Source organism: Oncorhynchus nerka, linkage group LG8, assembly GCF_034236695.1.
Source record: "Oncorhynchus nerka isolate Pitt River linkage group LG8, Oner_Uvic_2.0, whole genome shotgun sequence".
NCBI lineage: Eukaryota > Metazoa > Chordata > Actinopteri > Salmoniformes > Salmonidae > Oncorhynchus > Oncorhynchus nerka.
The window spans coordinates 71,482,775-71,495,499 of record NC_088403.1 but is presented as its reverse complement, the minus strand read 5'-3'; the positions used below and the strand labels follow the sequence as shown (position 1 = coordinate 71,495,499).

The 12,725-nt window shown below is 48.9% G+C and overlaps 1 protein-coding gene across 1 annotated transcript; it reads right to left on the bottom strand.

The window, feature by feature from the left end:
* Positions 1 to 11,236, bottom strand: nppcl2 (natriuretic peptide C-like 2). Its single transcript, XM_065021216.1, has 2 exons — positions 11,102 to 11,236; positions 1 to 285 (listed from the first exon to the last, which is right to left on the bottom strand). The coding sequence occupies exons 1-2, from the start codon at positions 11,234 to 11,236 to the stop codon at positions 1 to 3; spliced, it is 420 nt and encodes a 139-aa protein (XP_064877288.1).
* Between the last annotated feature and the right edge of the window lie 1,489 nt (positions 11,237 to 12,725).

Sequence of the window (12,725 nt, the reverse complement as noted above, 5' to 3'; positions counted from 1 at the left end):
TCAGCATCCCAGACCGCTGATAGATCCGATGCGGTCCACCTTCATGCCGAAGCATCCCCTGGCGGTGGCGCTCTTCCTGCTCCGCCCACGGAACATCCTCTGTTGGCGCAGAAAGTCTAGGAACAACCTGGGGACCACAGGACCCGCCCCCATGCCGCGACCAGCCAATCCCTGGGAGGGAGGATGGTAGGAATGGGAGGGGCCAGAAGTGGAACCTTCAGAGGTGATGTCTGGTTGGTTGAGGATCAGAGAGCGGAGCTGAGCGCTGAAGAGATTATCTAGTACCTGGACGGGGGGAAGGGGAAGAGGGAAGAGGAAGGGGAAAGGGGGGAAGGGGGAAGGGGAAGGAAGGGAAGAGGGGAAGGGGAAGGAAGGGAAGGGGAAGGGGAAGAAGGGGGAAGGGGAAGGGGAAGAGGGAAGGGAAGGGGGAAGGGAAGGGGGAAGGGGAAGAGAAGGGAAGGGGGAAGGGAAGGGAAGGGGAAAGAGGGAAGGGAAGGGCAGGGGGAAGAGGGAAGGGGGGGGAAAGGAAAGAGGGAAAGAGGGGAAGGGGAAGAGGAAAGGGAAGGAAGGGGAAGGGAAGGGGGAAAGAGGGAAGGGGGAAAGAGGGAAGGGGGAAGGGTGGAAGAGGGAAGGGGGAAAGGGGAAGAGGAAGAGGGGAAGGGGAAGAGGGGAAGGGGAAGAGTGAAGTGGGAAGGGGTGGAAGGGGAAGAGGAAGGGGGAAGGGGAAGAGGGAAAGGGAAGAGGGGGAAGTGGGAAGTGGGAAGGGGGGGAAGGGGTAGAGGGGAAGAGGGAAGGGAAAGAGGGAAGTGGAAGAGGGAAAGAGGGAAGGGAAGAGGGAAGAGGGAAGAGGGAAAGGGGAAGAGGGAAGAGGGGAAGAGGGGAAGAGGGAAGAGGGGAAGGGGAAGAGGGAAAGAGGGAAGGGGAAAGGGGAAGGGGGAGAGGGAAGGGTGGAAGAGGGAAGGGGAAAGGGGAAGAGGAAGAGGGAAGGGGAAGAGGGAAGTGGGAAGGGGTGGAAGGGGAAGAGGGGAAGAGGAAGGGGAAGGGGAAGAGGGAAAGGGAAGAGGGGGAAGTGGGAAGGGGGAAGGGGGGAAGAGGGAAGAGGGAAGAGGAAAGAGGGAAGGGGAAGAGGGAAAGAGGGAAGAGGGGAAGGGGGAAGAGGGGAAGGGGAAGGGGAAGAGGGAAGGGGGAAGAGGAAGGGGGAAGGGGGAAGAGGGGAAGGGAGGGGGGGAAGGGGGAAGGGGGAAGGGGGAAGAGGGGAAGGGAAGGGGGAAGGGGGCAGGGAAGGGGAGGGGAAGGGGGAAGAGGGGAAGAGGAAGGGGGAAGAGGGAGGGGAAGAGGGAAGGGGGAAGGGGGAAGGGGGAAGAGGGGAAGAGGGAAGGGGGAAGGGGAAGGGGAAGGGGGGAAGAGGATGGGTGAAGAGGGAAGGGGAATGGGGAAGGGGGAAAGAGGAAGAGGGAAGAGGGATGGGGAAGAGGGAAGAGAGAAGAGAGGGAGAGAAGAGGCATCAGTGCATTTGTCATGATAATTCATATAAAGTAGTCATTTGTTAAATTACAGGTACTGTATGTGTGAAAGGTAAACCATTGTGTAAATCCTTTAAACGACTGAGATAATGGAAATCCAATGAGCGAGGCTGATGTTATAATCTCCATCTGGGACAGCCAGAAAAGGACTGGTCAGCCCTCAGAGCCTGGTTCCTCTCTACCCAGTACAGCCAGTAGAGGACTGGTACCTCCTCAGAGCCTGGTTCCTCTGATCTACCCAGTAAAGCCAGAAGAGGACTGGCCACCCCTCAGAGCCTAGTTCCTCTGGTATACCCAGTAAAGCCAGAAGAGGACTGGCCACCCCTCAGAGCCTGGTTCCTCTGGTCTACTCAGTACAGCCAGAAGAGGACTGGTCACCCCTCAGAGCTTGGTTCCTCTGGTCTACCCAGTACAGCCAGAAGAGGACTGGTCACCCCTCAGAGCTTGGTTCCTCTCTACCCAGTTCAGCCAGTAGAGGACTGGTCACCCCTCAGAGCCTGGTTCCTCTCTAGGTTTCCTCCTAGGTTCTGGCCTTTCTAGGGAGTTTTTCCTAGCCACCGTGCTTCTACACCTGCATTGCTTGCTGTTTGGGCTTTTAGGCTGGGTTTCTGTACAGCACTTTGTGACATCAGTTGATGTACGAAGGGCTTTATAAATACATTTGATTGGTTGGAAGATTTGGCACACGATTAGAGAGCGCGTTTTTAGAGACGTGGGACTTTTTAGCAGAAAGTGGTTAAAGACTGAAGCCTGAAGACTGGCTCATCAGATGCAGTATAACATCTATTATAGGACTTTAGAAAGGCAACGGTCACTTTTCAGCGGTCACATTTCAGCGGTCACATTTCAGCGGTCACATTTCAGCGGGAGCATTTCAGCGGGAGCATTTCAGCGGGAGCATTTCAGCTGTCACATTTCAGCTGTCACATTTCAGCGGGAGCATTTCAGCGGGAGCATTTCAGCGGGAGCATTTCAGCTGTCACATTTCAGCTGTCACATTTCAGCGGGAGCATTTCAGCGGGAGCATTTCAGCGGGAGCATTTCAGCGGGAGCATTTCAGCTGTCACATTTCAGCGGTCACATTTCAGCGGTCACATTTCAGCTGGAGCATTTCAGCGGGAGCATTTCAGCGGGAGCATTTCAGCTGGAGCATTTCAGCGGGAGCATTTCAGCAGGAGCATTTCAGCGGGAGCATTTCAGCAGGAGCATTTCAGCGGGAGCATTTCAGCGGGAGCATTTCAGCTGTCACATTTCAGCTGTCACATTTATTTCAGCGGGAGCATTTCAGCGGGAGCATTTCAGCTGTCACATTTCAGCTGTCACATTTCAGCGGGAGCATTTCAGCGGGAGAATTTCAGCGGTCACATTTCAGCGGGAGCAGCGGGAGCATTTCAGCGGGAGCATTTCAGCTGTCACATTTCAGCTGTCACATTTCAGCGGTCACATTTCAGCTGTCACATTTCAGCGGGAGCATTTCAGCGGGAGCATTTCAGCTGGAGCATTTCAGCGGGAGCATTTCAGCAGGAGCATTTCAGCGGGAGCATTTCAGCAGGAGCATTTCAGCAGGAGCATTTCAGCGGGACTGGTGAGGATGGATGGACGACTGGTGAGGATGGATGGCTGGTGAGGATGGATGACTGGATGGATGGATGACTGGATGGATGGATGACTGGTGAGTGTTGCCTACTCATTTGAAGTATATTTGCTAAAGCAACTTGAATTGTCCTAACGGTCCTCATGTCTTTGAAGCTCCAGTATGTTTTTATTTTTACTGGACAAGCCACAACTGAGCCAATCAAATTAAACCTTTTGGTTGTACTCAACCTTTGACACTAGCACCTCTATTTCAGTTTTGGAAAAGTGGTTTTTGGTAGCTTTTCTTTTGGCAATGCCGTATTTCATGGCATCAGATTTAAAGTGATTTAAAGTGTTGATTTTTTACCATAATTAGGGGCGTTTCACAATGCAAATAGCCGAGGTCGAGCACTGGCACTGAAGCTGAGACCAATTGGTATTCATCCATGGTTATGTCATACTGATGTGTGTATAATGTATTATTGATAATGCACAGAGATACCGTGATGAGATCCTGAGGCCCATTGTCGTGCCATTCATCCACCGCCATCACCTCGTGTTTCAGCATGATAATGCACAGAGATACCGTGACGAGATCCTGAGGCCCATTGTCGTGCCATTCATCCTCCTCCATCACCTCATGTTTCAGCATGATAATGCACGTCACAAGGATGTCACAAGGATCTGCACACAATTCCTGGAAGCTGAAAATGTCCTAGTTCTTCCAAGGCCTGCATACTCACCAGACTTGTCACCCATTGAGCATGTTTGGGATGCTCTGGACGTGTATGAAAGCTGAAAATGTCCTAGTTCTTCCATGGCCTGCATACTCACCAGACTTGTCACCCATTGAGCATGTTTGGGATGCTCTGGACGTGTATGAAAGCTGAAAATGTCCTAGTTCTTCCAAGGCCTGCATACTCACCAGACTTGTCACCCATTGAGCATGTTTGGGATGCTCTGGATCAACGTGTATGACAGCGTGTTCCAGTCCAATATCCAGCAACTTCGCCATTGAAGAGGAGTGAGACAACATTCAAAAGGCCACAATCAACAGCCTGATCAACTCTATGTGAAGGAGATGTGTCGCGCTGCATGAGGCACATGGTGGTCTCACCAGATACTGACTGGTTCTGATCCACACCAGATACTGACTGGTTTTCTGATCCACACCAGATACTGACTGGTTTTCTGATCCACACCAGATACTGACCAGATACCAGATGACTGGTTTTCTGATCCCACCAGATACTGACTGGTTTTCTGATCCACACCAGATACTGACTGGTTTTCTGATCCACACCAGATACTGACTGGTTTTCTGATCCACACCAGATACTGACTGGTTTTCTGATCCACACCAGATACTGACTGGTTTGCTTCCACACCAGATCTGATCCACACCAGATACTGACTGGTTTTCTGGTTCTGGTTTTCTGATCCACACCAGATACTGACTGGTTCTCTGATCCACACCAGATACTGACTGGTTTTCTCCACACCAGATATCCCCACCAGATACTGACTGGTTTTCTGATCCACACCAGATACTGACTGGTTTTCTGATCCACACCAGATACTGACTGGTTTTCTGATCCACACCAGATACTGACTGGTTTTCTGATCCACACCAGATACTGACTGGTTTTCTGATCCACACCAGATACTGACTGGTTTTCTGATCCACACCAGATACTGACTGGTTTTCTGATCCACACCAGATACTGACTGGTTTTCTGATCCACACCAGATACTGACTGGTTTTCTGACTGGTTTTCCTGGTCCCACCAGATACTGACTGGTTTTCTGATCCACACCAGATACTGACTGGTTTTCTGATCCCACCAGATACTGACTGGTTTTCTGGTTCACACCAGATACTGACTGGTTTTTTGGTTCACACCAGATACTGACTGGTTTTCTGGTTCACACCAGATACCTACTGGTTTTCTGGTTCACACCAGATACCTACTGGTTTTCTGGTTCACACCAGATACTGACTGGTTTTCTGGTCCACGCCCCTACCTTTTTTATAAGGTATTTGTAACCAATAGATGCGTATCTGTATTCCCAGTCATGTGAAATCCATAGATGTAAAGATAATTAATTTATATTGACTAATTTCCTGATATGAACTGTAACTCAGTTTTGCATTGTGGCATTCATATTTTTGTCCAGTATAATATTGATAAATGAATAGTGGTGTAAAGTACTTCAGTAGAAATACTTTAAAGTACTACTTCAGTACTACTTTTTGGGGTATCTGTACTTTACTATTTATATTTCTGACTATTTTTACTTTTACTTCGCCATATTCCTAAAGAAAATAATGTACTTTTTACTCCATCCAAAAGTACTGGTTACCTTTCAAATGCTTAACAGGAAAGGAAAATGGTCTAAGTCACTAAACAGAGAACACCCCTGGTTATCCCTACTGCCTCTGATCTGGAGGACTCACTAAACAGAGAACATCCCTGGTCATCCCTACTGCCTCTGATCTGGAGGAATCACTAAACAGAGAACATCCCTGGTCATCCCTACTGCCTCTGATCTGGAGGACTCACTAAACAGAGAACATCCCTGGTCATCCCTACTGCCTCTGATCTGGAGGACTCACTAAACAGAGAACATCCCTGGTCATCCCTACTGTCTCTGATCTGGAGGACTCACTAAACAGAGAACATCCCTGGTCATCCCTACAGCCTCTGATCTGGAGGACTCACTAAACAGAGAACATCCCTGGTCATCCCTACTGCCTCTGATCTGGAGGACTCACTAAACAGAGAACATCCCTGGTCATCCCTACTGCCTCTGATCTGGAGGACTCACTAAACAGAGAACATCCCTGGTCATCCCTACTGCCTCTGATCTGAGGACTCACTAAACAGAGAACATCCCTGGTCATCCCTACTGCCTCTGATCTGGAGGACTCACTAAACAGAGAACATCCCTGGTCATCCCTACTGCCTCTGATCTGGAGGACTCACTAAACAGAGAACATCCCTGGTCATCCCTACTGTCTCTGATCTGGAGATCTGACTCACTAAACAGAGAACATCCCTGGTCATCCCTACTGCCTCTGATCTGGAGGAATCACTTATCAAGAGAACATCCCTGGTCCTCCCTACTGCCTCTGGTCTGGAGGACTCACTAAACAGAGAACATCCCTGGTCATCCCTACTGCCTCTGATCTGGAGGACTCACTAAACAGAGAACATCCCTGGTCATCCCTACTGCCTCTGATCTGGAGGACTCACTAAACAGAGAACATCCCTGGTCATCCCTACTGTCTCTGATCTGACTGACTCACTAAACAGAGAACATCCCTGGTCATCCCTACTGCCTCTGATCTGGAGGAATCACTTATCAAGAGAACATCCCTGGTCATCCCTACTGTCTCTGATCTGACTGACTCACTAAACAGAGAACATCCCTGGTCATCCCTACTGCCTCTGATCTGGAGGACTCACTAAACAGAGAACATCCCTGGTCATCCCTTCTGCCTCTGATCTGGAGGACTCACTAAACAGAGAACATCCCTGGTCATCCCTACTGCCTCTGATCTGGAGGACTCACTAAACAGAGAACATCCCTGGTCATCCCTACTGCCTCTGATCTGGAGGACTCACTAAACAGAGAACATCCCTGGTCATCCCTACTGCCTCTGATCTGGAGGACTCACTAAACAGAGAACATCCCTGGTCATCCCTACTGCCTCTGATCTGGAGGACTCACTAAACAGAAACATCCCTGAGAATCTGGAGGATCACCAGAGAACATCCCTGGTCATCCCTACTGCCTCTGATCTGGAGGACTCACTAAACAGAGAACATCCCTGGTCATCCCTACTGTCTCTGATCTGGAGGACTCACTAAACAGAGAACATCCCTGGTCATCCCTACTGTCTCTGATCTGGAGGATTCACTAAACAGAGAACATCCCTGGTCATCCCTACAGCCTCTGATCTGGAGGACTCACTAAACAGAGAACATCCCTGGTCATCCCTACTGCCTCTGATCTGGAGGACTCACTTATCAAGAGAACATCCCTGGTCATCCCTACTGCCTCTGATCTGGAGGAATCACTTATCAAGAGAACATCCCTGGTCATCCCTACTGCCTCTGATCTGACTGACTCACTAAACAGAGAACATCCCTGGTCATCCCTACTGCCTCTGATCTGGAGGAATCACTCTATCTGGAGGACTCACTAAAAGAGAACATCCCTGGTCATCCCTATCTGGAGGTCTCTGATCTGATCTGACTCACTAAACAGAGAACATCCCTGGTCATCCCTAGAGAACATCCCTGAGTCATCCCTACTGCCTCTGATCTGGAGAGACTCACTAAACAGAGAACATCCCTGGTCATCCCTACTGCCTCTGATCTGGAGGACTCACTAAACAGAGAACATCCCTGGAGGTCACTAAACAGAGAACATCCCTGGTCATCCCTACTGTCTCTGATCTGACTGACTCACTAAACAGAGAACATCCCTGGTCATCCCTACTGCCTCTGATCTGGAGGAATCACTTATCAAGAGAACATCCCTGGTCATCCCTACTGTCTCTGATCTGACTGACTCACTAAACAGAGAACATCCCTGGTCATCCCTACTGCCTCTGATCTGGAGGACTCACTAAACAGAGAACATCCCTGGTCATCCCTACAGCCTCTGATCTGGAGGACTCACTAAACAGAGAACATCCCTGGTCATCCCTACTGCCTCTGATCTGGAGGACTCACTAAACAGAGAACATGCCTCCTGGAGGACTCACTAAACAGAGAACATCCCTGGTCATCCCTACTGCCTCTGATCTGGAGGACTCACTAAACAGAGAACATCCCTGGTCATCTACTGCCTCTGATCTGGAGGACTCACTAAACAGAGAACATCCCTGGTCATCCCTACTGCCTCTGATCTGGAGGACTCACTAAACAGAGAACATCCCTGGTCATCCCTACTGCCTCTGATCTGGAGGACTCACTAAACAGAGAACATCCCTGGTCATCCCTACTGCCTCTGATCTGGAGGACTCACTAAACAGAGAACATCCCTGGTCATCCCTACTGCCTCTGATCTGGAGGACTCACTAAACAGAGAACATCCCTGGTCATCCCTACTGTCTCTGATCTGGAGGATTCACTAAACAGAGAACATCCCTGGTCATCCCTTCTGCCTCTGATCTGGAGGACTCACTAAACAGAGAACATCCCTGGTCATCCCTACAGCCTCTGATCTGGAGGACTCACTAAACAGAGAACATCCCTGGTCATCCTTACTGCCTCTGATCTGGAGGACTCACTTATCAAGAGAACATCCCTGGTCATCCCTACTGCCTCTGATCTGGAGGACTCACTAAACAGAGAACATCCCTGGTCATCTCTACTGCCTCTGATCTGGAGGACTCACTAAACAGAGAACATCCCTGGTCATCCCTACTGCCTCTGATCTGGAGGACTCACTAAACAGAGAACATCCCTGGTCATCCCTACTGCCTCTGATCTGGAGGACTCACTAAACAGAGAACATCCCTGGTCATCCCTACTGCCTCTGATCTGGAGGACTCACTAAACAGAGAACATCCCTGGTCATCTACTGCCTCTGATCTGGAGGACTCACTAAACAGAGAACATCCCTGGTCATCTCTACTGCCTCTGATCTGGAGGACTCACTAAACAGAGAACATCCCTGGTCATCCCTACTGCCTCTGATCTGGAGGACTCACTAAACAGAGAACATCCCTGGTCATCCCTACTGCCTCTGATCTGGAGGACTCACTAAACAGAGAACATCCCTGGTCATCCCTACTGCCTCTGATCTGGAGGACTCACTAAACACATGCTTCGTTTGTAAATGATGTCTGAGTGTTGGAGCCCCTGGATTTCTGTAATTAATAAAACAAGACAATTGTCTACTTTGCTTAATATAAGGAATTTGAAATTATTTACACTGACTTTTGATACACTAAATATATTTAAAACCAAATACTTTTAGACTTTTACTCAAGTAGTATTTTACTGGGTGACTTTCACTTTCACTTGAGTCATTTTCTATTACGTTATCTTTACTTTTACTCAAGTATGACAATTGGGTACTTTTTCCAACACTGCAAATACCTCCACCTTAAAGGAGTCTCTCTGTCCCCCTAGCATCTCACCTGGTTCTCAAACACCTCCACCTTAAAGGAGTCTCTCTGTCCCCCTAGCATCTCACCTGGTTCTCAAACACCTCCATTGTAAAGGAGCATCTCACCTGGTTCTCAAACACCTCCACCTTAAAGGAGTCTCTCTGTCCCCCCTAGCATCTCACCTGGTTCTCAAACACCTCCACCTTAAAGAAGTCTCTCTGTCCCCCTAGCATCTCACCTGGTTCTCAAACACCTCCATTGTAAAGGAGCATCTCACCTGGTTCTCAAACACCTCCACCTTAAAGGAGTCTCTCTGTCCCCCCTAGCATCTCACCTGGTTCTCAAACACCTCCACCTTAAAGGAGTCTCTCTGTCCCCCTAGCATCTCACCTGGTTCTCAAACACCTCCACCTTAAAGGAGTCTCTCTGTCCCCCCTAGCATCTCAACTGGTTCTCAAACACCTCCACCTTAAAGGAGTCTCTCTGTCCCCCCTAGCATCTCACCTGGTTCTCAAACACCTCCATTGTAAAGGAGCATCTCACCTGGTTCTCAAACACCTCCACCTTAAAGGAGTCTCTCTGTCCCCCCTAGCATCTCACCTGGTTCTCAAACACCTCCACCTTAAAGGAGTCTCTCTGTCCCCCTAGCATCTCACCTGGTTCTCAAACACCTCCATTGTAAAGGAGCATCTCACCTGGTTCTCAAACACCTCCACCTTAAAGGAGTCTCTCCGTCCCCCTAGCATCTCACCTGGTTCTCAAACACCTCCACCTTAAAGGAGTCTCTCTGTCCCCCTAGCATCTCACCTGGTTCTCAAACACCTCCATTGTAAAGGAGCATCTCACCTGGTTCTCAAACACCTCCACCTTAAAGGAGTCTCTCCGTCCCCCTAGCATCTCACCTGGTTCTCAAACACCTCCACCTTAAAGGAGTCTCTCTGTCCCCCCTAGCATCTCACCTGGTTCTCAAACACCTCCACCTTAAAGGAGTCTCTCTGTCCCCCTAGCATCTCACCTGGTTCTCAAACACCTCCATTGTAAAGGAGCATCTCACCTGGTTCTCAAACACCTCCACCTTAAAGGAGTCTCTCTGTCCCCCCTAGCATCTCACCTGGTTCTCAAACACCTCCACCTTAAAGGAGTCTCTCCGTCCCCCTAGCATCTCACCTGGTTCTCAAACACCTCCACCTTAAAGGAGTCTCTCTGTCCCCCTAGCATCTCACCTGGTTCTCAAACACCTCCATTGTAAAGGAGCATCTCACCTGGTTCTCAAACACCTCCACCTTAAAGGAGTCTCTCCGTCCCCCTAGCATCTCACCTGGTTCTCAAACACCTCCACCTTAAAGGAGTCTCTCTGTCCCCCCTAGCATCTCACCTGGTTCTCAAACACCTCCACCTTAAAGGAGTCTCTCTGTCCCCCTAGCATCTCACCTGGTTCTCAAACACCTCCACTGTAAAGGAGCATCTCACCTGGTTCTCAAACACCTCCACCTTAAAGGAGTCTCTCTGTCCCCCTAGCATCTCACCTGGTTCTCAAACACCTCCACCTTAAAGGAGTCTCTCTGTCCCCCTAGCATCTCACCTGGTTCTCAAACACCTCCACTGTAAAGGAGCATCTCACCTGGTTCTCAAACACCTCCACTGTAGGACATGTGCCCTGCACATATTTCACCCAGCATTCTCTCTCTCTCCCTCTCAGCTCTACTAAGGTCCTGTTGTGTTGTCTGGCCTTGAACCAACATGAGACAGTATAACTTAACACAACACTGGTACATCCTCCCTGGGTCCATATTCACAAAGCATCTCAGAGTAGGATCAGATTCCCTCTTTGTGAAGACGGGCCCTCGGGTGTTGGTAAAGGCACCTCACTTACCTGTGTGTCGTGTTTCCGAGGTGATGGTCGGGACGAGGGTTGGGACGAGAGTCGAGACTCCACACTCAGTGACAGAGAGGAGAGGAGGATGAGGAGGAGAAGGGTACGGGTGGAAGAAGAAGATGAAGCAGCCATCTTTGTTTGAGAAGAAAGATTGTTCTTCAGGAGAGTAGATAATAATAATAATACTGAGTGGAATCCGTAGGAAAAACAATTCCTTGTCTCTTCGAGTAGTAATCCAACCGGTTACTGTTTCCTAAAAGTTGTTTTAAAGTAGTCTTTAATGTTGTTTTCTTGGTTCGTCTAAGATCTCTTCTTTATCCTGTAGAGTCAGGATGTGTCTGTATGTGAACTGAGCAGGGCTTAGGTTATAAACAGGAACGCTGTGATGTCACACATTCTGCTGCGTTACCCGTGGAGACGAGGAACCCCGAAATGACACGGCACACCCCTTCACCACCGTTACCTAGCCTACATCCTCCTCTTTACATTATGGACTGTTAACAGGTCACCACCGTTACCTAGACTACATCCTCCTCTTTACATTATGGACTGTTAACAGGTCCCCACCGTTACCTAGACTACATCCTTCTCTTTATATTATGGACTGTTAACAGGTCCCCACCGTTACCTAGACTACATCCCTCTCTTTACATTATGGACCGTTACCTAGACTACATCCCTCTCTTTACATTATGGACTGTTAACAGGTCCCCACCGTTACCTAGACTACATCCCTCTCTTTACATTATGGACTGTTAACAGGTCCCCACCGTTACCTAGACTACATCCTTCTCTTTATATTATGGACTGTTAACAGGTCCCCACCGTTACCTAGACTACATCCTTCTCTTTACATTATGGACTGTTACCTAGACTACATCCCTCTCTTTACATTATGGACTGTTACCTAGACTACATCCTTCTCTTTACATTATGGACTGTTAACAGGTCCCCACCGTTACCTAGACTACATCCTCCTCTTTACATTATGGACTGTTACCTAGACTACATCCCTCTCTTTACATTATGGACTGTTACCTAGACTACATCCTTCTCTTTACATTATGGACTGTTAACAGGTCCCCACCGTTACCTAGACTACATCCTTCTCTTTACATTATGGACTGTTAACAGGTCCCCACCGTTACCTAGACTACATCCTTCTCTTTACATTATGGACTGTTACCTAGACTACATCCTCCTCTTTACATTATGGACTGTTAACAGGTCACCACCGTTACCTAGACTACATCCTTCTCTTTACATTATGGACTGTTAACAGGTCCCCACCGTTACCTAGACTACATCCTTCTCTTTACATTATGGACTGTTACCAGGCCCGTCTCTCTACAGAAACAGGAGATAGACTAGTGTCCTGTCCAGGGGGTGTCCTGTACATCAAGCTGTCTCACTACAGAAACAGGAGATAGACTAGTGTCCTGTCCAGGGGGTGTCCTGTACATCAAGCTGTCTCTCTACAGTAACAGGAGATAGACTAGTGTCCTGGTACATCAAGCTGTCTCTCTACAGTAACAGGAGATAGACTAGTGTCCTGGTACATCAAGCTGTCTCTCTACAGTAACAGGAGATAGACTAGTGTCCTGGTACATCAAGCTGTCTC